The sequence below is a fragment of the Stegostoma tigrinum genome, chromosome 7, assembly GCF_030684315.1.
Source record: "Stegostoma tigrinum isolate sSteTig4 chromosome 7, sSteTig4.hap1, whole genome shotgun sequence".
NCBI lineage: Eukaryota > Metazoa > Chordata > Chondrichthyes > Orectolobiformes > Stegostomatidae > Stegostoma > Stegostoma tigrinum.
In genome coordinates, this window is record NC_081360.1 from 12,066,622 (window position 1) to 12,088,529 (window position 21,908).

Sequence of the window (21,908 nt, forward strand, 5' to 3'; positions counted from 1 at the left end):
CCAGTGACACAAGGTCTGCCACACTGCAAAATCCAATCTGGAGAAACTTGCAATCCTTGGTTAGGTGTAAACAAGTGGCACTTACCTCTGGACCGGAGTCTCCTGGGGGCCCTCTTTCTCCTGGCTCACCCACTGGTCCCGGGTCACCCTAGAGGGAAAGGAGTAACACGGTGTGACGCATTCCTCATGTAAATCGAAATTGCAATTGCTTCAAAAGGCTGATGACTTGGTCAGGAACTGGCAATGTATGGCTGAAGAGGAACAGGAAACTCTTTGAACTGGCCTAGAGTGTAGAAGGGATTTTCTTACATCTTCAATTGATTAAATAAGAGAGGAGGAAACATGGGGAATACTTACTGGTTCACCAGGGATACCCTTTGGACCCTGTTCTCCTTTGTTTCCCATTTCTCCTTTGTTACCCTGTAGAGAAAAGCTCAGTCTTAACATCGGGCTAATTGAACTTTGCTCTGCATTGAACAACTATTCTTCAAACCTGCTTCTGACACTCGAGACTCCAGACACCCTCGCCTCAGCAAAACTATTCCGACGGTTGGCTACTCAACATCACAGTGCTATTTGTGGGAGCATGTTCTGCGCAAATTGCTCATCTGTGTTTTCTGGACTACAATAGTGACTACACTGTGGTTCCACAGTCTTGTCATCGTCTGTATCTAATAGGATTAAGGGATAATCCATTTGAGGCAGTTTAAGATGATTGAAAAAGTCAATCCCTCCGCCCCCTGATGCCCCAGGAAGGGGACGAACCAAGAGGATGTGCCTTAAAATGAGAGCAAGGCCATTTTGGAGGCGAAGCCGGGAAATCTGTTTTCCAAGTTTTATGCATGCTAAAATCCTGCTGAGACCAATCTGAGTGCAGCAGATCAGAAGCACTTGTCACAGCCAGAGATGAACTCTGCAATTTCAGTCACAGTGAGGTTACACTGTGTCTTCCATTCCACTACATTATAACAACTGCACGAAAGCAAGAGCAACGAGAATAGTCATAACTGCAGTCACCTCCTGAACCTTTGGTTTGCCACCTTTTACAATGAACTGCACAAAACCACTTCTGTATTAGCTCACCAAATACCCTGCGCTGAACCAACAGAGGCCTCACTCACCATGTATCCAGGTGGCCCTCTTACTCCCTCGTCACCCTGAAAAGCAAAAAGACACACAGTAATGAGCTGTTGTGGATCACTGAGCAAAGGAGAACACTGCAAGGAAAGGGGAATGAAGGCTATCAATTACAAACAGAAACAAGTTTGGTTGTGTATCAGGTAAGACGCTCGATTTGTGAGAACACCGATGCCGCTGGCTGTTTATGAACAAGGAAGCAATGGATTTGATTGGTGGCGAGCAAGATGAGTTATGGATTGGTGACTGTCTTATAAAAAATACTGTGCTCAGAACTCTAAAGCGATGGCAACAGAGAGAAAGAATGGTTTCAATCCAAATCAAACCCTCATCATATTGTATGTCAAACAGGTTGACTTTTGGCTGTGTAAGACGAATATGAAATAAGGGGGTCTGACAGCTGATTTATGATGCAGAGTGATGGCAACAGCATGGGTTCAATTCTCACATTGGCTGAGGTCATCATGAAGGATTCTCCTTCTCAACCCATAACCTGTGGCATGATGACCCTCAGGTTGAACCATAACCAGTTCTCGTTCACTGTTTAACGAGAGAGCAGCCCTATGGTCCTTTGGGACAACAGTGACTTTATTATTACTTTACTAATATCAAATGATTAACATAGTTTTTCCCAAGAGTTGAAATGTCTAATACTAGGGTGCATGATTTAAGGTGAGAGGGAGAAAGTTCAAAGGAAATATGAGGGGCAAGTTCATTTTTTTACACACAGAGTGGTAAGAGTCTGGAACATGCTGCTAGGCCTGGTGGTGGAGGCAGATACGATAGGAGAGTTTAGGGGACTTTTAGATAAGAAACTGAATATGCAGGGACTGGAGGGATAATGGACCTACTGCAGATGGAAGGGATGAGTTTAATTTGGTGTCTTGTTTGGCACAACATGGTGGGCCAAAGGACCTGTTCCTATGTTGTACTGTTCTATATTCTATAGGTGCACAAGATCCAATTTCCAGGAAGTGATAAACTTTGTTAAACAGACCACTTCTGGCCTGAACAGTGAAAACAATTATTACTAATATCACTGACCAACTCTTTCCCACTCTGCTGGATTGCAGACCCATTCTTGCAGCTGGCTATTAAAGGATCTTCGTGTGTTGCACTGATGGAACAGTTGACAGAATAATCAGCAAAACGCTTCCCAACTTGGTGCCAAATTTAAACAGTGCAGGTCAAAACAGAACCTGGCTCAAGACCAGGCCATGCTGACCTCACTGATCTTGTGGACTGGAAGAAATTGGATAGTGCTCCCTAAAAGATAACACAGAAATGATGGGGCTGAATGGCTTCCTGGGATGAAAAGGGACAGGCCATGAGGAAGTCCTGCTGTCCTTTTGCAGACTTTGTTACTGCAGGGGCATTATTATATTTGCAACGAAATGATTGAAATTGTTCACACTTCGGATGAATGCAACTGGTGCTCCTACAGCACAATTTCCAATCCTTAAAAGGTTTACCAAAGATGAGGTTAAAATACTCTTGGGTTACGTTGTTTGAAGAATTTGTACACTTTGTCAGTGGGCTTTGTGCTTGGAAATGATTTTGCTCTGTACCTGGAGTGCTCAGGCCTCAAGCCAAATAAGTAGCATGCAAACATGCTGAAAATCTCATCCATAAAGTTACCTGCTCTCCTCTAGGTCCAGGGAAGCTGAATCCTTGCCTTCCTTTGTCACCCTTAAAGTAAATTCAAGAAGGGAGTCAAATTGAAAGCACAAAGCCACAACATTTAAAAGATGGAAAGAGTTGTGTTTAAAAAATGACCTCATACCAATAAGATACTTTCAAAGACTTGTCGCATCAAGAAAACATAGGATACATGAGATCTAATGTTCAAGGAAAAGCCGGAAACCACCAGCATAAATCAGAGGTTTAAAATGTTTACTTATGTGAATGTTAAGGCAGAAAGATGAAGCAGCTATCTTCCATCTCAGATTTAGTACTGAACACCAAAAATCAGGCTCACTGAGGGTTCCTCCCTTTTTTGATTGATCATCTCTCTCCTATATCAGTTCCACCGCCCAATACCAACCCCACCCTTCGACAATTTTTTTTTGTCTTCCGACCACTCTCCCAATCCAATAGCCTTATCTCTCTATGTCATTTTTTTACTCTCTGCCTTCCCCTTTCTCTCCTGAAAGATCTTGGCACCTCCCCATCCCCACTACCACATCCGATGATCACATTTTTTTGAAAGTCTTTCACATGGGGGAGGTGTAGTGGCCTAGTGATATTACTGCTAGACTAGAAATCCAAAGATCCAGGTAATGTTCTGGGGACCTGGGTTTGAATCCCACTATGGCAGAGGGTGGAATTTGAATTCAGCAAAAATCTGGAAATAAGAGTCCAATGATAACCAGGAAAAAGTGAGTCAATTGTAGGAAAAACCCATCTGGTTCACTAATGTCTTTTAGGGAAGGAAACTCCCCTCTTTACCTCGTGTGGCCTACATGCTACTCAATACCCGCAGCAATTAGGGATGGGCAATAAATGCTGGCCTAGCTGGTGACACCCATGTATCACAAGTGAACAATAAAAATTGTTCTTCTCTCCAATATACACCCAGGTAGTACATGAAACCAAGTGGTTGATAGGGTAGAATAAATCTAGCTAAACAAACAACAGGGATGTCCTAAAGAAACACTTACGTATTATAGACCTCAATGACTCCTATCCTTATCCATTGAGCTTTGGGCAAATAAGTTGTTACAATATAATTACGGCAATACAATATATAGTTTATTATTAGTTCATCTTACTCTCAGGACACCCTGCACAATTTAACAACTTTGCTTTCTTCCTTGCAGCTGAGCACATCTCCGTAACTTAACAATCCCGCTTGCCTACCTTCGGACCTGGTGGTCCTATGTCTCCCCTTGGTCCAATCTCACCAGCATCGCCTCGCGATCCCTGAGGAAGATGAAAAGCAGATTTTAAGTGGGTTGCAGATTTCCTGAGCAATGTCGGAAATAGCTCTTGTGACTGAGGTGCATCCATCTGACATTGGCTGGATAACCTCAATAACAGAGGCAAAATGGCAGCCCAGATGAGATGAACCCCATATGCACATAGAAGACAGGCTGGGAAGGTTCCCCTTTGTTGGCACCAGAAAGCATAGACAGTGAAGGCAAGGGCACTAAACAATGGGCTGAATATCCTTCTTTTCCACTGTAACAATTTGATGGTGCAGATACGTTCCCTGTCTCACCTTCAGAAAGCATAACTTGCCACCTTGCTAGTCACACCCTTTTTCAATTCAGCCCATGTTGACATGATCCTGGATAACCAACAGTTTCAGACAGCCATCCTTATTATAGCAGTGAACATTGGGTCTGTATGTGGTCAATACTGGGTGAGTGGGCATTGGAAGACTTTGAATTGACAAGGCGCACACAGGCAATGGGTGGATCATACAGGAGCAGAGTGCACAAAATGCAAATGGGTGTGAGATGCATGGGCTAGACGGTCCAAAATGTTTCAATGCAATTGGGATGCAGTCCTCAAGCACTTAGCAGTCCTGCAGCTGTCTGGACTCTGCATATTCAGAGTTGCAGGGTAAATGAACCCAATTCTCATTCAACTGCCTCCACCCACCCTCCCATAGCACAGCCCACAGATTATGGAACGGTTTGGTACTGATGAAGTTATAGTCAATGATTATTCCTCTTCAGAACTAAAATACACCACTCAGCAATGTTACTGATGGCCTCAGTGAACCTCAGTTCTCTGAAGACAGGTACTACCTATGTACAGCGATGCAACCCTCTTATGATACCAGAGCTCCCAAACCTGACTCGTGTTGAGAAAAAGACTGCTTACTGCAATAAAAAAGACATTCAAAGATAGGCTCGCAGCTAGCTCTGTGTGCCAATAATGAGATAGGCCAAAGTAGACAGGACTGCCAGATCATCCTGGAATTCATTGCCCAGGCCTGTTTTGCAAATAATGTAGGAGGACAGGGGAAGGAATATCAAATACACGACGCTCTCCAATTCCCTCTGAAGTCTTTATATTTTTGAGCTGTAGGAATGTTGGGAATTGGGTGAAGAGAAAGAAAAGTCAGAGGTGGAGGTAAACCAGAGCTAGCACCCCTAGGTTGGGCCACACAGTACTCAGTGGTTATCAAGCTCAGAAACAGCGACTTACATTCAAGCCTGGCCCTCCAGGTAACCCTGGCGCTCCTCTTGGTCCGGGAAGTCCGATGTCTCCCTGTAATCAAAGTGAAGATTTCAATGAGTGAAGAGGAAATGGGTGTTTTCCCTGCTCTGACCAGCACAAAACTCCGGATGGCCAGTGGAGCAACCAGTGTTGGCCAAACAGAGAGGAAAGCTTCTGCCCACTTCAGGCCAAGATGACTGTGACAGATCTTCCCCCTAGCGTGGCAATGTTGGTCAAAAATATTTTAGCACCAAATCCCAAGAAAAGCCCCTCATGCTGCAGTAAGACCAGGAGAGACTTCTATTCATTGTAACAGGAAGGAGGCTACTCACTCCACTCAAAACTGATGAGCCAATCAATTAGATCCAGGCTGTTTCTATTAATCCACCTTAGGCCTACATCCCTTGATGAATTGAGGAAAATGGATCCATCTCAGTTTTTGGAATGTTCAAATGTTCCTCCCATCCCTAAACCCCTTTCCAGCCTCATGGCTTCTGGCAAAGGAGGGTTCCAGATTCCCAGTAACCATTGTGGGAGCAATTGTCTTGTCACCTCAGGCTTAAATCTATTCAGATTCCTTCTGAAATCCCTTCAAGAGGATCCAAACCCAGTCGACACTGTCCTCTTCCATAATTCAACCACGTTAGTTCTGGTATCAGTCTGGTCAACCTGCACTGTATACCCCGTAAGCCCTCCAACTTCTCCTCTTCAAGGCCACTGTACCCAACTTGAAGGGCAATACCCAGAACTGAAGGGCAAATTCAGATGGGCTCCAGAGCTCTCACACTTATTTCAGCCATCCAAGAGAACAGTGAACATTCCAGTATCTTTTTAAGTCTTTCCTTTGCATACGCCCTGTTTAGTGATTCTGCAGTTTGACCACCCAAGTCTCCCTGCTCATTCACAGTTCCAAGCCATTCAGAATATTCAATATTGGCCGTTACCTTTTCACCTTTGCGTCCGCCTTCACCTGGCAATCCTCGCACCCCTTCATTTCCAACGTCGCCCTGTAAGCAGATCAAGAGCATGGTCACTGAGTCGAAAGGCATGATAATTTCAACTTTCAGCACAGTGTTCCATGATTGTTGCTACACTGTCACACGTAGGCTAATGTTCAAGTTAGATGTCAGCTACAGGAAAGCTACCCTGTTCAATGACTGCCCGGAATTCCATGCTCATGTCTACCCCAATGTCAAGGCTGGCAAAACAGGTTGGCATCAACTCTGCAAAGTCTTGCCTGGTAACTTAAGAGTTGCCAACTCAAAGTGGGTGGATTCTTGGAGGTCTAATCGTACGAACCCCTGCATTTAATTGCCACCTCACCATCTCTGTCCAAGAACTCCTTGCTGTGTGATGGCGGACTGAATAGGAACGATTGTAGAAGATGCCGAGACAGGTGATATATGACCTGATGACCTTGTCCTAGCCACGTCCAGGACATTCTAGAGTGAAACTGAAATGTTGGGAACACTACAATAACCTTGCCCAGTGGGCAACAGCTACCACTTTGAAAGGGGCAATGCCACCAGCTAGCAAATATGATGATTACCACCAGATAACAACAATCCTGGCACTGCACAGCTGAGTAAATCAATTACTCTGCCAACTGATGTTTCCAAATGCTGGGAAAGCTCATGCAAAAACCTCTACTCTTCTCCTTGAGCTTCCTCTCCCTTCCACATTTAACCGGCGTTGTTGATAAGAAAGCACTGGAGAGACAAAACAAAATTTGTCCTCACCTTTTCTCCCACATCTCCTTTTGGCCCAGGAGCGCCTTTAGATCCCGTGTCACCTCTGCGACCCTAATGTTCAGAAATGAAAAAACAATACAAGTTGAGAACTTCCCATCGTATGGGCACTGAGACAAGGCCTAACTAGAAACTTGCAAATAATGTTTAATGCAAATTCCTCTTAATTCTAATGTGTCCGTGTATGGGTCTGGGTTTGTACAGGCCACAATTTTAACTCAAAATGTTTTGAGTGATTTAAAATTGGGCACAGGCATAATTTGCCAATGTACATGTGCACTACACTGCACACAAGATGTGCTGACACAGACATAACTGCGTCTCTCTAAAGTGCACATTCTTCATCAACGCCTGGAAATAGACCATATAATATGACAAAGAGATTAAAGATTACCACATCTCCTTTGGGCCCAGGAACGCCTTTGTTACCCTGTGAAGTAAAACAAACAAGGCAATGTCAGTCAGTAAGAAGTCAACCTACGCCGGCTGGTTCCGACGTTTCATGCAGTTGTATTCCTTACTCGATCACGGCACAGTTATTTCCATGTTGGGGCAAACAGAGCTGCAGACTGGCTCACCAGTCTGCCTGACACCTCCACTTGTCTCAACCCCTCACGCCCACAGTCTTCCCATCCCATCTTCAAACACGTTCGGCCAAAGCTCCAGGAGCAGGACTTCAACCTCCCTGAGCACTGAGCAGGCCTCTGTTTTGAATGTGGGGGATTCAGAGCTCAAGGGTCATTGCCAGCGCAAAGGGTGGAACAACACTCAATGCCTCCTGCAGTCACGAATGCCAGTCCCATCACAAATCCCACAGACAGGGCCATCAAATCAGTCTGGAACAGGGACCTCCTGCACTTATGGAAGATACATTACCAACTTGCAGTTTAAAGGAGGACAACTCTTTAACCCCACCTTAAGCCGTCAGATTAAGAGATAAAGCACTCAAATAGCCAATGGCTCCAATGGCATGCATAAATATGGTCAGTAGTGAGGTGAGGTGCTGTCTGAAACTAATTGCCTTAAATCTCGTAAGGTTTCTTTCTCTCTTCATAGGAGTCACAACAATTTTTAGCGGCCCCTAGATCCATAGAGGGCCCCACAGAACAACATAACGGGAAGAATTATTGGAGCAATTGATGCAATGGGTGCAGGCTGAATGTGCACCCGAGGCAAAAATGGCTGGAAGGAATGTTAAAAAAGCACCACACATTTGGGATGGGTTTTCCGATTTCTCCAGGTTGGCCCACTGGCTAGATGCATGCTTCATCTGCATATTCACCTTAACTGGAAATTCTGGGATCAATGAGGTAACTCCCTCCTCCCAGCACCCCCTCACCCAACTACTTAGTCTCTATAACACAAATAATTTCTTAATGGGAAGGAAGACTGGGTCAGGATTACAATTAACAAGCAGCAGATTCCGAAGCCCTTGATGAAAAGTCAGGATTGGTGGCTGTAATGGTTAAAAAAATATATTGTGAATGAATCACCTGACGTTTCCTTTAAACTGTTACTATGGTTACAGTTGCGCATTCTAAAGTTTTACAAGTTGATACAGAAACAATGAGCTGGGAGCAAACCACAGACAGCAAGTATTTTTATTCAGGGCATCTTTATCAACAGATTCAGAAGATTAACCTGATGCAGCATTTAAAGAATAAATCTTTAATGCCAGAGTAAAAGGAAGATAAGAAGTATTCCTTCAAGATAAAGGACAGAGGAACAAACGGGGAGAAAGCAAGAATGAAGTACCAGCAAAAAGAGTGGAGATGGAGCAAGATGGATAGAAACAGAAAATAAGACCAGGAGCAGGCTATTTGGCTCACTGAGCTTGAAACCCTAGCCAATACGATTATAGCTGATCATCCTCCCTGTTCCTGCTTTCACCCCATACCATTTGATTGCTTTATCCTTCAAATCGTTCTTGAAAATATTCAATTTTTTTTTGCCTCAACTGCTTTCTTTAGCAGTCAGGGAGTGAAGGTTACGGAGTTCAAGAGATACAAAAAAGCCAGAAGGAGAGGGAGAGGGAGAAGGGGAGTGTGGAGATAAAGAAAAGCTGAGGGTGAACAAATGATTAGCTGTATCTACAAAAGGAAAATATGAAAAGGAGAACGTAGGGTGCAGGAAAGAGGAGGCAGGATGACAGAGAAACAGCAGACCGAGGAAGAGAGGAAGAAAGAAGAGAGGAAAAGGAATGTAACAAAAACAAAAGGAAGAAACTATGAAAAAAGAAAGACTAGACAGTGAAAGGATCAGAGAGAACAAAAGGTTGACAATCAAAGCTACACTCAGTTTCCAAGAAAAATTGGGAGAAACGGACACCAGACAGTAAAATAGCAGTGAGAGAGTCAAGACTAGTCTGAGAGATTATGTAAGAAGTACAGAATCCCTACAGTGTGGGAACAGGTCATTGAGCCCATCAAGTTCATATCTAACCTTCAAAAAGCATCCCACCCAGACCCACCCCTGCAACCCCACATATGAGAGTGGAGTAATCATTAAATTTGAGTACAAAAGCATTGTCCAACAGAATCTCTCCACCAACGCTCTAATCATCATGACAAAGTATAACTTCCTCATACCTATTTACACTACAACAAACCCAGGAACTCAGATTCAACCACCAGTGTTAGAAGACAGTGGTTAACTCAGACCCTACCATCTTGCTTTTGGTTCAAAAAGTTAAAAATTACCTTCGCACCCTTCTGGCCCATTAGGCCTGGACGTCCATCAAGTCCCACTGAACCCTAAGAGAAAACAAAAGCCATTAAATAAAGGCATCTGAAGAGACAGTCTATTAATGCTCACGTTTTCAGTCTCAATCCGGAACCTGGGAGAAACATCATAGGGCCTGATGTTTGGTCTGTTTCCAGTCACCTCATACGCCCTCCCCACCATGTTTTAACACTGCCCCTCATTTCCTTTGGGTGGCCATGATTGGGAACCATATAGAGGCTGGGGTTGAACTATTTAAGACAGGTTCAACCAAACCTTTTGCACTCTATGTCTTTAATTATTAAGCCCAGTAAACGTTCGGGTTGCTAATGACAGCACGTTACAACCATGGTTTTGTTAACCAATTATGGACCATCAGAGCGCGAGTGTGAGTGTCAGTGTGTGCGCACGTGCGTGTACATATGTATGCACATGTGCATGTATGGGTGGGGTGGAAGGCAAGGGAAGTATCGGCAGTGATGAGATACAATCCACAAGAAGGGCAGACAGCATGATAGCTCAGAATGGCTCAGGGATAGGTCATAAACACCATCAAGTAAGATGGGCATTCTAGGGTGGAGCTGAAGCAAATTTAGAGCTTTTGTTGACCTCAACGTACCAGTCTGCAGCCTCCAGCAATTCAGAATCCCCACTGTCCGGCACAAAACAAAGGTAGGCCAACAGAATCTGATGATTCCCACTGGCCGATGATGGCAGCTTTTCAGAATAACAGACCCACTTTGTCTGTCAACTGGGATTGTGTATGTGCCGATTTGGCTTTGGATGCAGATCACCTAGATTGACAGAGTACTCAACCAATGAGCCCAGGTTCCTCGACAGGAGCAGGCCCTGGTTTATTAGCACTGTAAGCACCCTTGCTCCCCCAGATCCTATATTTATTCACAATGCCACAAAACTCCACTGGGTTATACAACAATGCAAAATCCACCCGATTAGGTTTCACGCTGTCACACAGGAAGCAAAGCTTTAAGTGGCCCCTCCTATTGAGCAATTTTATGGTTAGCTGATTGGTTGACACTTAGTCATAAGTACCTGCAGCACAGGAAAAAGGCCCTTTAGCCCATCGAATATGCATCGGCTAAAACCAACGAAAGTCAAAACCTGCTCCACTGATGCTGCCTGGCCTGCTGTATTCCCACTTAACTATCTAATCCCATTTTCCAGCACTTGGTCCATAGTCTTGCATGCATTGGCATCACAAGTGCACAGTTGGATATTTCGCAACTGTTCTGCAGGTTTCTGCTTCTACCACCCTGATAAGCAGTGAGTTCCAGATTCTCACAGCCTCTGGGTGAAAATGTTTTTTCTCCTCTAAACCTCTGCCCCTTACCTTAAATCTATGCCCCTGGGTCATTGATCTATATGTCAAGGGGAAAGTTCCTTTCTATCTATTTTATCGTAACAGATACTTAGCTAAACGGATTCTGCAAAGAAAAAAAAAGTGTAACACCCAGATACTTCATTTAGAAGAGCCATTCATCCCTCTGACTAAGCCATGGTCTGATATCCCACCCTGAGCACTGGGACAGCACGGCAGCTCATGATTTATAATGTTCCGCAGCTCCCAGTGACTCTGTGGGGCAACCTGAAAGTCAGTGAGTGTATCATGTCAAACATGAAGAACACTAAGAAACACACTCAGTTTCTGATGTTGTAGGACATCTTCACACAGCGTTAGACTAGCTGCATATGCCACCCTGAATTATCTGAACTTATTCTCTCTCACACACACACACAAAAAATGTCTTCTCAACTCTGCCTCAGAGAAATACTTTGAAAGCTGGACACTTCCATTTCACATGATCATTAAATTAATACAGGAGAATGGATAGTTTACAATTTGAATCCACTCTGACAGGTATTTCTTTGCACTTCCTCTCTCTCCCAACCAGTAATATGGATGGGAGACCCGATTACAAACAGACGATTCTGCCAAATGTCTGCTGATCGGTCCCGGTTAGATTCAGAATTTCTAAGTGAGCTGTTGAACTCCTCTTTCCTCCATCTCCCTCTAAATGCATCTGTTCCAAACCAAATCTCCGAACTGCATGGGTACCAACTGTCCATATCCCACACCACTGATTGAGTACCATTCCCAGATCTAATACGAACGAGACGTTAATCCAGAGGCGTTAACAGCAAGGATGAAATTCCTCAAAACCAACTCAACACAAGACTAACAGATAGAGAACCATTCATACCATAGGCGGTATCTGAACTCAGTCCTAAAATTTTATAGGAGGCCAACTCACACCACGGACTAGTCTTCATGGAGATTCCTGTGATGGAATTGATCTTTGCACCAGGGAAAGTCCACAGCTACCTACATGATATCCAGCAGGTTGAGAAACCATTCCTTGTTTCAGGCTTTCATTGTAATGACTTAGAACATAGAACAGTACAGCACAGTACAGGCTCTTCGGCCCACGATGTTGGCTGAACTTTTACCCGAGACCTAAGGTCTATCTAACCTCCACCCCTACCTTATACTATCATCCACGTGCCTATCTAATTGCCACTTAAATGCCCCGAAGGAGGCCGACTCCACTACCCTCTCCGCCAATGCATTCCACGCCCCTACCACTCTCTACCTACCTCTGACGTCTCCCCGATATCTACCTCCTTTCACTTTAAAACTATGTCCCCTCGTAGAAGCTACCTCCACCCGAGGAAAAAGTCTCTGGCTGTCTACTCTAACTATACCTCTGATCATTTTATACACCTCTATCAAGTCACGTCCCATCCTTCATCGATCTAAAGAGAAAAGTCCAAGCTGTCAGGACCTTTCTTCGTAAGACCTTCCCTCCATTTTAGGCAACATCCTGGTAAATCTCCTCTGCACCTTTTCCAATGCTTCCACATCTTTCCCTGTAATGAGGCGACCAGAACCGGTCACAATACTCCAGATGTGGCCGAACCAGGCTAACCTCTGCAGATAGCCCAGAAAAAAAATACCCTCAATGGGTTAAGAGTGCAACATGAAACTGCTGCTGAAGGAAGCACTTCAATTTATCAGCTTTTGTCTTTAGAGATACCAAAATGCTATCCCAGAACTTCATCTCCTGTATCTGCAGCTAATACAATACAGAGGTTCATAGAAATTTCACATTGCACATTGTAGCTATTCAGATCATCAGGTCTGCACCAACCCTCTGCCTCCCATCATACCAACTCTCCTTATTCCCCACCCTTCTCTTGGCTAACTCACCTGACCTACACATCCTTGAATACTATGGACAATCTATGTTCTAAGTCATTACAATGAAAGCCTGAAACAAGGAATGGTTTCTCAACCTGCTGGATATCATGTAGGTAGCTGTGGACTTTCCCTGGTGCAAAGATCAATTCCATCACAGGAATCTCCATGAAGACAATTTAGCATGGCCAATCCAGCTAACCGGCACATCCTGCGGGAGGAAACCAGAGCACCCAGAGGAAACCCACACAGACACAGGAAGAATGCAAACGCGACAAAGACAGTCATCTGAGGCTGGAATTAAACCTGGGTCCCGGGCACTGTGAAGAAGCAGTGCTAACCACTTAGCCGTGATGCTGCCTAATACTTGTACCTCTACAATAACTGTCCAAACAGGCTATGAATTCTACCATACTCACTTTAGGACCTTTGGCTCCTTCATCACCAGGAGGTCCACTTCTTCCTGGGCGCCCGACATCTCCCTGAAAGAAAACAGACAGCATTATTCAACAGTTCGTCCGCTGGGAAGATCCACTGGACCTGCTACTGTGATGGGTCTAGAAAATTGGATTGGCTCAGTAGATTCTACTAAAGGAGATCCTCAAAGAATAAAAGAGGCAACAAATTACATTGGGAGTTACTGACAACTGAACTGGGCCAGAAACTAGGAACTTTGCAACAATTTACTCCCCTCCTATTTCCCCAAAGCCTGACTACCACCTACAAGGCACAAGTTGGGAATGTGATGGAATACTCTCAATTTGGTGTTTTCTTTCATGCAAGCCTTCTCATATCCTATTTCATCTTATCTCTCATCTCCTTTCAGGGTACCCAGTGCTGTTTGGAATTTGGTGCTAGAAATACACTCAGACAAACTTCCAAGCTAAAGACACTATTGTATTAGTGTTGGGCAGGAAGCTAAACATACTTTCAGCAAACTCAGTTCCATTCTTGTTTGCTCATCAGGATAAAGGCATTATTTGGCCGAGAAAGAATGGAATCTCTTTAATGGGTGAAAAATGTGGTACTTGGTGCACGTCCAACAAGGCCCAGTTTTGGGGATTTCTCGACCCAAGAAAGCCTGAAAAATCGGTCTGACCTAAAATTGGGTTGATTTACTTTTCAGGGATACAGGGGAGCTACCTAAATCTTAAATTAGAAACCTAATATGTATTTAACAGAAACTGGAAACCAACGAGATGGCCAGACACCAGGCCTTACACTTCTGGGACGTCTCAGTTACCATCACAGCTTGGAAGGCAGAATCATTTCCCAGCTTCCAGAGTTGTTGGATCGATGCCCCCTTTCCCCTCATTGCCTCCTCCGGCCCCCTGTCTTCAAGGTTTAGCTTCAATTTGATGCTAATGAGATGAACAGCTCGATCTTTGACATCTCCAATGCGCAGGTTGTCCCTGTGGAGGCACCATCTACTAATAGGAAAGGGTTCAGAGTCCCCAAGCTCAGTTTCCAGCGAACCTCAAAAATTGAGATGAAAAGTACCCGTGAAGTGCTGGATCTTAGGCCCAAAATAAAAAACAGGCCCAAACGCACTGATATCCCAATGTGTTCCCGTTTTCTAACATCAGCATCAATTTTTCTTTAGTCTCAGGGAAGTTGTGGAATGAGGGAACACTGGGTTCTGATTTATGGATGAACCATGCCACCTTTGCGAGGTACCTGGATTAAGGTTGAATGTTAGGTGGAGCTCCAACTTCCCAGTATTGTGACCTTAATCACAGGAAAGGAACATCCGTTCCCACAGAGGGGTCTGACCCTCTACGACCCATACCCATAGACTTCTGACCTTGACATTAGAGAGCCAACCAAAACATTAGTTTTTGCTTCAGCATTCACTGTTGGTGAAACAGATTCTTCTTTCAGCTTAAATGCTCACTGAATGACCTAATAAGTAAAAGAAAAAGTTCCTTTTTTCCCAATAAGCAGACACACACACACAAACCTTAGCCCCGGGGTCACCAGGAAATCCTCGCTCACCAGCTTCTCCAGGATAACCAGGGGCTCCCTGTGAATGACAGAAGGACAGCCTTGTTATACACAGCACGTTGGATAATGAACAAGAAGCACTGATTAACCCTGTCTAACTCTGGCAGCCACAAATACACAGCTCTTTGGTAATACCTTGGTCGCCAGTCAGCCGGGCAACATTTTGAAATGATCTTTCAGGCATATCTTTCATTCAATATAACTACTGACCTGTTGAGCACATGGGAGTCTGAGCCTAGAACTGTTTGCCAGTCATGCCCCTGAATCACTCCCATTTCAATTCCACAGTCAACTCCTTGGGTAGTCTCATCTGATTCAGCACTTCTGTGGCATGCTCGCTATTCTAATGTAGGAAATGCAACTGCCAATTTAAGGACAGTAGTTTATTCAACCAGCATGGAGATGATGACCAGACAATCTATGTCCCAACTGATGTTGCTGAGGGGTAAAAGCTGGCCAGGAAGCCAAGAACTCCATTTCACCCCCTCAAAACGGTGCCATGGAATCTTATATTCCCAACTTAGACAGCAGATGCGTCCTCTAGTTAACATCTCATTCAAAAGATAGCACCTTTGACAGAGCAGCACTGGGCAAGTATCAGTCTAGATATTTTCACTCGAGTGCCACTTGAACAGACGGCCATCTGACTCAGAGCTACCCATTGAGCGACGGGTGAAAGGTGACATTCACAACAGGGAGCTCATGATTTGAGCGATCATCACCGGCCAGTTAAAGAATCTAATCACCAAAGAGCCAGGTCGGTTTCTGGGAGTCTGCTATGTAAGAAACCAGGTGAACACAGGCTGATGCTGGGTGTGGGCAGGTGATCACTGTAGCCTCTCGCATTCATTCTTCCTTACATCTCATTCTTTCCCTGTTTCTCAACCATTGTTGTCTGCACTTATCAACCTCTCTCAGACCATATCCCTGTAAAGGTCCATTCCTCAGAGTGTTATGTCTCTACTGCAGTAATACAAGAATGCTGAGCAGCATTTAGAAACAAGGGTACCTGTTTCTGCTGAATGACTGATGGCATGTGATGAATTGAGCTTTAGCTGTTGCCACTTGAAGCGTTCATGAATCCCCACCAGATCTCCAAAGTGAGCTGCACACAATGGGCTTCCATTAACTGGTTTTGAGATAATGACCGCGTTACTGTCAGTCACGGGATATACCTTTACAATTGGCTTGCCCAATAACTTGCATTTATGTAGTACTTTTAACTTTGTAAAACATCCCAAAGTGCTTCATGACTGCCGTTAGACCAAAAGTCGATATCAAGCCAAAGGAATCAATGGAAGGGTTTTTGCCGAAACTTTCGGGAGGAAACTTGAGAGTTTGGGACATGGATAGCTGAATGGCCCCCAAATGATTGCACAAAGAGACAGGGGCTGAATAAGAAGCTAGAACACAGAATGCTTGCAAGGCTATAAAGTAGGAAGAGACGAAGAAATACGGAAGCAGGAGATGGTCGAGACATTTGAGTAGTCTTAAAATGAAGCATGAATACAGTGTACAGTCTATTGGGGAGGCGATGGCCTAGCGGTATTGTTATTGGACTCTTAATCCAGAGACCCAGATAACATTCTGGGGACCTGGGGTTGGAATCCCACCACAGCAGATGGGTATCTGGAATTAACAATCTAATCATGACTGTGAATCCATTGTCAATTGTCAGAAAAACCCATCAGGTTCACTAATGTCCTCACCTGGTCTGGCCTACATGTGACTCCAGACCCACAGCAATGTGGTGGACTATGAACTACTCTCTGGGCAATTGGGAATGGGCAACAAATTCTGCCTGGTCAGCAATGCCCTCATCCCATTAATGAATTTTTAAAAAAGCCAATTTAAACCAGCAAGGAGGGCTGATAGATGAACAGAGCATAGCGTGTGTTAGGATACAAATGCACTGAACTTGAACAGCGGTAGATGATGGAATATTACATTGGGGAGAAATGGAATAGAGTAGTCTCGAGGTGACATTGATGAGATTTCAGTGGTGGTGGACTGATGCAGAGGAGACAGTTACTACAAAGGTAGAAGCAGGTAATCTTAATGAAATGGAGGATGTGGGAGTCAAAGGCTCAATTCAGGGTCAAATAAGGCGACAAAATTACGTATAGCCTGGAACAAAGACTACTGGAGAGGGGATAGAATCTGCAGTGAGGAATGGAGGCTACTGCTGAGAGCGAATACAAGGGCTTTGGTTTTCTTCAAGGTTTCACTGGAGGAAGTTGGGTCAGTGGTGTAAATATGGAACATGCCAGCAATATCTTCAGATCATGTCAGTGAGGGAGAGAAGTTCGATGACTTTACCTCACATCTTATGTATCCTTCTCCTTTAGTAACTTTATAACATTAAAGACGCCGCATAAAAACGCAACATCAAATCAACAGTGGGTTAAAGAGCAGAGGTAGTAAATCAGAAAATCATGTTCACATTCAGTTTAAAAAGTTCAGCTAGCTGCACGAAAGGGAGATGGCTTTGGAAAAGTGAGCTGGAGAGGGGACCAACTCCAGCACAGAAAAAAGGGATGGGTGGGAGCAGCATGGTTGTGGGGGGGGGGATAAGTCAATTGCCATTTAGGAGACAGAAAAGGGGAATTTACACAGTAGTAAATGCCCAAAAGGATTTTACCAGCTTCATTTTCATCTTGCACCAGAAAAACGTCAACTATTCAAGGACTATTGTGAAATCTGGACAAAGTTGGACCTTCATAAGCTTAAACAGTTGGTGAGAAGCATTCAGTATGGAGGGGGAAAGCAAGCATCTGGCTGACAGGTTTTTGTTATGGAAAGCATGTGGGAACTCCACTTGAAGTCAGAAAAAATATTTCAGTCAAGAATATTTATACATGAAGAAAAATTAATGAGTGAACTCAGAATGAAGTGGTGGTGGTGTTTTTTCCACTGGCTTGGTATGAAGATAATATAATTTGGAGAGCTGAAATTTGCAAGATTTTCATTATTCCATAAAATGTCATGAGTGAATCAAGATGACAGGGCATTGGAATCAGATGGGCAGAGCTCTGCATGCAACAAAGGTGCGATGTTATTGAATTCGGCATCAACAGTCTGAGGAACGGACCTTTACAGGGATATGGTCTGAGAGATTGATAAATGCAAACAGCAAAGATAGGCAGGAAGGAACAATGGTTGAGCGACAGGGAAAGAATGAGATGTAAAGAAAGGTGAATGCGAGAGACTTTTTGTGGTTCCCTGCCCAATTATACTGGGGCTGGGCAGAGGGGAACTTTAGAGTCTACGTTTTAAATGCAAATTTTCAAAGCTGATTACAAACAAGCCTAAAAGAGGACTCCTTGAATGACAAGCATAAAGTAAAACCCTGAAGGTAATGAGGGTTAAGTCAGATGGTGAACTGAATTAATTCTCCGAAAGACAACAGTGATTCAGTTACCGGGTCACCAGGGTCCCCTTTGCATCCTGGGGGTCCAATACGTCCAAGCTTTCCCTGAAAGTCAGAAACAAAAGGAAAAAAACACCAAGTTCACTCCAATTTCTCTGAATGATCTAATCTTACCAGCAGTATTTACATTTACTGTGCTACATGATCCAAATCTATACACAACAGACATATGGTACTGCATGCTAAAGGTGTAATAACAAAGTTTATCATATACACCATATCATGTTGTTAGATAGTGGTACTGCCACTGAACTGATGATCTAGAGGGGCAGGCTGAAGTTCTGAGATTAATCCTCACTATGACAGCCGTCAGTGAATACATCTAGAATTAGAAACTAAACTCAGCAACTGTAACTGTTAATTGTTCGAAAGACATTGCAGGGAAGATAAATCTGCCACCCACATACTATCTGGGCTACACATGACTCCAGAACGACCACAATGTGACTGACTCTTAACTGCCCCCAGAGCTGGCCTTATTAGTGATGGGCGCCCTGTTCTGCATTCCCCATTCGGTGGAAAGATTTTCTCAGTTTCTACCCTGCCAAGTTTCTTTAGAATGTTGTGCGCCTCAATTAGATCACCTTTCATTTTTTAAAAACTCCAGGTAAAACAGTTCCAGTTTTCTCAATTGCTGTTTACAGGTCAACTCCCCTCAGCCAAGGAACCAGTCTAGTGTGCTTTCACTGCATCACCTTTAGGGCAGATTTGTCTTTCATTAAGTAAGGAAAGAAAATTGCACACACTTGTTCATGCGTGGCATCGCTAATACTCTGCAAAACTGCAATAAGATTCCTTTGTTTCAAATTCCACCACCGCAGCTGGAGTAAATTAAATTCTGTTAATTAATAAATATGGAATAAAATTTCATTTTAATCAGTGACCAGTGATTGTTGTAAAAACCCATCTGGTTCCCAACTGTCCTTTAGGGAAGGAAATCTGCCGTCCTTATCCAGTCTGCCTACCTGTGAATGCAGTTTGGTTCACTGCTAACTCTGAAGTAAGTGAGCAAGCCATTACAGGAGAAAAAGTGCTATAAGAATATCTGTATTACAAGGTTCAACCAGGCAGCTTACTAGCACCTTCACAAGGGCAATTAGAGCAGGGCAATAAATCTGGCCTTGTCAGTGCCACTTACATTCAATGACATACCTTAATATCAAATTCCAGCTACTGATGTCAGGCTCATTGGCCTGTAGCTTTGTGATTTGTCTCTTCCTCTTAATTAGCAGCATACTGTTTGCTACCTTCTAATCCTTGGGAACTGTTCTTACAGAATTTTCCAAAATCTGAGATAAAGATCAATGGATCAACTATCACTGCAGCTCTTGCCCTCTTCTTAAATCCTTGGATACACTTCATCAGCTCCAGGGAATTGTTGCACTCAGTTCCACAAAACTTGCTGGTACTTAAAAAAAACTTATACGAGGTTTATTTAAATCCTCATTCTCACCAATGCCCTGGTTCCTCATTATTTCTGGAAGATGTTCTGTAGTTTCTGCTTTGAAGACTGTTACAAAGTCAGAAATCACACAACACCAGGTTATAGTCCAACAGATTTATTTGAATAAACAAGCTTTTGGAGTCTTACTCCATTTTCAGGTGTTAGTGTGAGAGTGGTATCAGACAGTGAAAGAGTATCAGAATGTAAAAGATCAAAGAGTCACACCATTGATGAGGATGTACTAAACAAACCTAAGATGCTGTTAACTCTTCAATCAGTTAGAAGGTTTTAATTGATTAATATGTATACGTAAATCCATGAATTCCTTTCATGTGCCTATCCTGTGAGAACTAAAGGTTTTATCAGTGCAAAGAAGAGGTGACATTTTAGGTCAGACAATGCATGTTAGGTGTGAGGCCTTGTATGGTCTCACAACAACAAACACTCACAATGACCAAAAACCCCATACATGCAGGAGCAACACAGTCTACAAAATACCTTGCAATGACTGCAACAAACATTACATCGGCCAAACAGGAGGGATACCCGAACATCAGTTAGTAGCAAAACAACACAACAAACTTTCCCTTATCTCAGTGCTCATGGACCATGAAGGCCATCAATTTAACTGGGACAATGTGACCATCCTAGCTCAAGCCAAACACAGACACGCATGGGGAATTCCTAGTGGCCTAGTTTTCAACCCATAATGCGATCAATGAACATGTAGAATTAGAGCCCATATACAAACCCATGCTAAAAAGAACTGCAAATGACACAAACCAACTTCACAGGCCAGAGCATATAAATTCCAAGCAGACTAGAACAACATCGCTTCATCGGAGGCCACATTGATGATGTTACCTAGCATGGCGATGAAACTTCTGTGCGATAACCAGCCAGCTCGGCAAGCAAGCCAACAACCTCCTCCACAACTCGAGCTACAAATCTTCGCAAGAACGATGTTACAAGACAGTTTTTGCAGTCTCTGCCTTTTCCTTACAGTTTCTGCTTCCACTTCCAACGAAGCCACATTTACTTCCTTTAAACTTTTCCTACTGACATTTATAGAAATGTTTACAATCTGTTCTTCATCTCTCTTGTAGTCTACGCTGATATTCTCTTTCCTTAATAAATTCTGGTGTTTGATTGTTGATTTCTGACATTCCCCCAAACCTAAGGCTCACTAGTCATTTTGGCAGCATTATAAACTTTTCCTGTGGTTTGACATTAAGTTTAACACCCCTTGTCAACCCACGGGCGGATCACTCTGTGGGATTTTTGTACATTAAAAATAGCTTCTTTTGTCAAATTATGTATTATTCTCTAAAAGGCATCCATTGTTTGTTTACCTTCATGTTGTTTAATAAAATTTCCAAATCTACTAATAAAAATTAATTCCAACCATTGTTTTTTCCCCCTTACTGTTGCTTAGCTCTAACTCTGCTTCCTGATTTTCTGAGACAATATACTTTTCTCTTCACTATCTTTATCTCATTCCTTATCATTAGGGCAGCTGTTTCTCCTTTCCCAATTTACCCTTCTCTTCAAGCCGTTAATTTAATATCTAGTTCCCAACATTGATCATGTTCAAACCATATCTCTGTAATGGTTATTAAATAAAATCCATCAATTTCTATCCTTGTTATTAATTCATCTAATTTGTCACAAATATTTCAGAGTTACCATGCCTTTAGCTTGTGTCACCTTACTGACTAATTCTCTTTGCTATTGTCATTGACTCTTCAGGGCTCACTTGGTTTATTCTTATCCAAACACTCCCCTGTCCCTGTAGCTTGACATTTCCCTCACTTCTTCTGACTTTACCTTTTCCTGAAGCTGTTCCAAAGAGCTTCCAGGGGCTCTACAGTACTGAGGTTTGTTGACATGGTCACTGAGCTGGCTGTTTTTGTTCAGACATTTTGTCACCATGTTAGGTGACATCATCAGTGGAGCCTCTGATGAAACGATGTTATCCTACTCTGCTTAGAATTTACACTGTACAGTCCATTATGGTGAGTGCTGTCATTTCCGGTT

General features: G+C 43.5%; 1 protein-coding gene across 3 annotated transcripts in view; it reads right to left on the minus strand.

The window, feature by feature from the left end:
- The window catches only part of col6a2 (collagen, type VI, alpha 2), a 71,929-nt gene that overhangs the window by 19,713 nt on the left and 30,308 nt on the right, over positions 1-21,908 (minus strand). For all 3 annotated transcript variants that reach the window (XM_048534024.2, XM_048534023.2, XM_048534026.2), the window contains exons 11-23: positions 18,419-18,472; positions 14,954-15,016; positions 13,413-13,475; positions 9,755-9,808; positions 7,450-7,485; positions 7,047-7,109; positions 6,252-6,314; positions 5,296-5,358; positions 3,997-4,059; positions 2,776-2,826; positions 1,122-1,157; positions 358-420; positions 86-148 (exon numbers count right to left, since the gene is read on the minus strand). In XM_048534024.2, the coding sequence (XP_048389981.1) occupies positions 86-148; positions 358-420; positions 1,122-1,157; positions 2,776-2,826; positions 3,997-4,059; positions 5,296-5,358; positions 6,252-6,314; positions 7,047-7,109; positions 7,450-7,485; positions 9,755-9,808; positions 13,413-13,475; positions 14,954-15,016; positions 18,419-18,472 (735 nt within the window). The remainder of the gene's footprint in view (positions 1-85; positions 149-357; positions 421-1,121; positions 1,158-2,775; positions 2,827-3,996; positions 4,060-5,295; positions 5,359-6,251; positions 6,315-7,046; positions 7,110-7,449; positions 7,486-9,754; positions 9,809-13,412; positions 13,476-14,953; positions 15,017-18,418; positions 18,473-21,908) is intronic.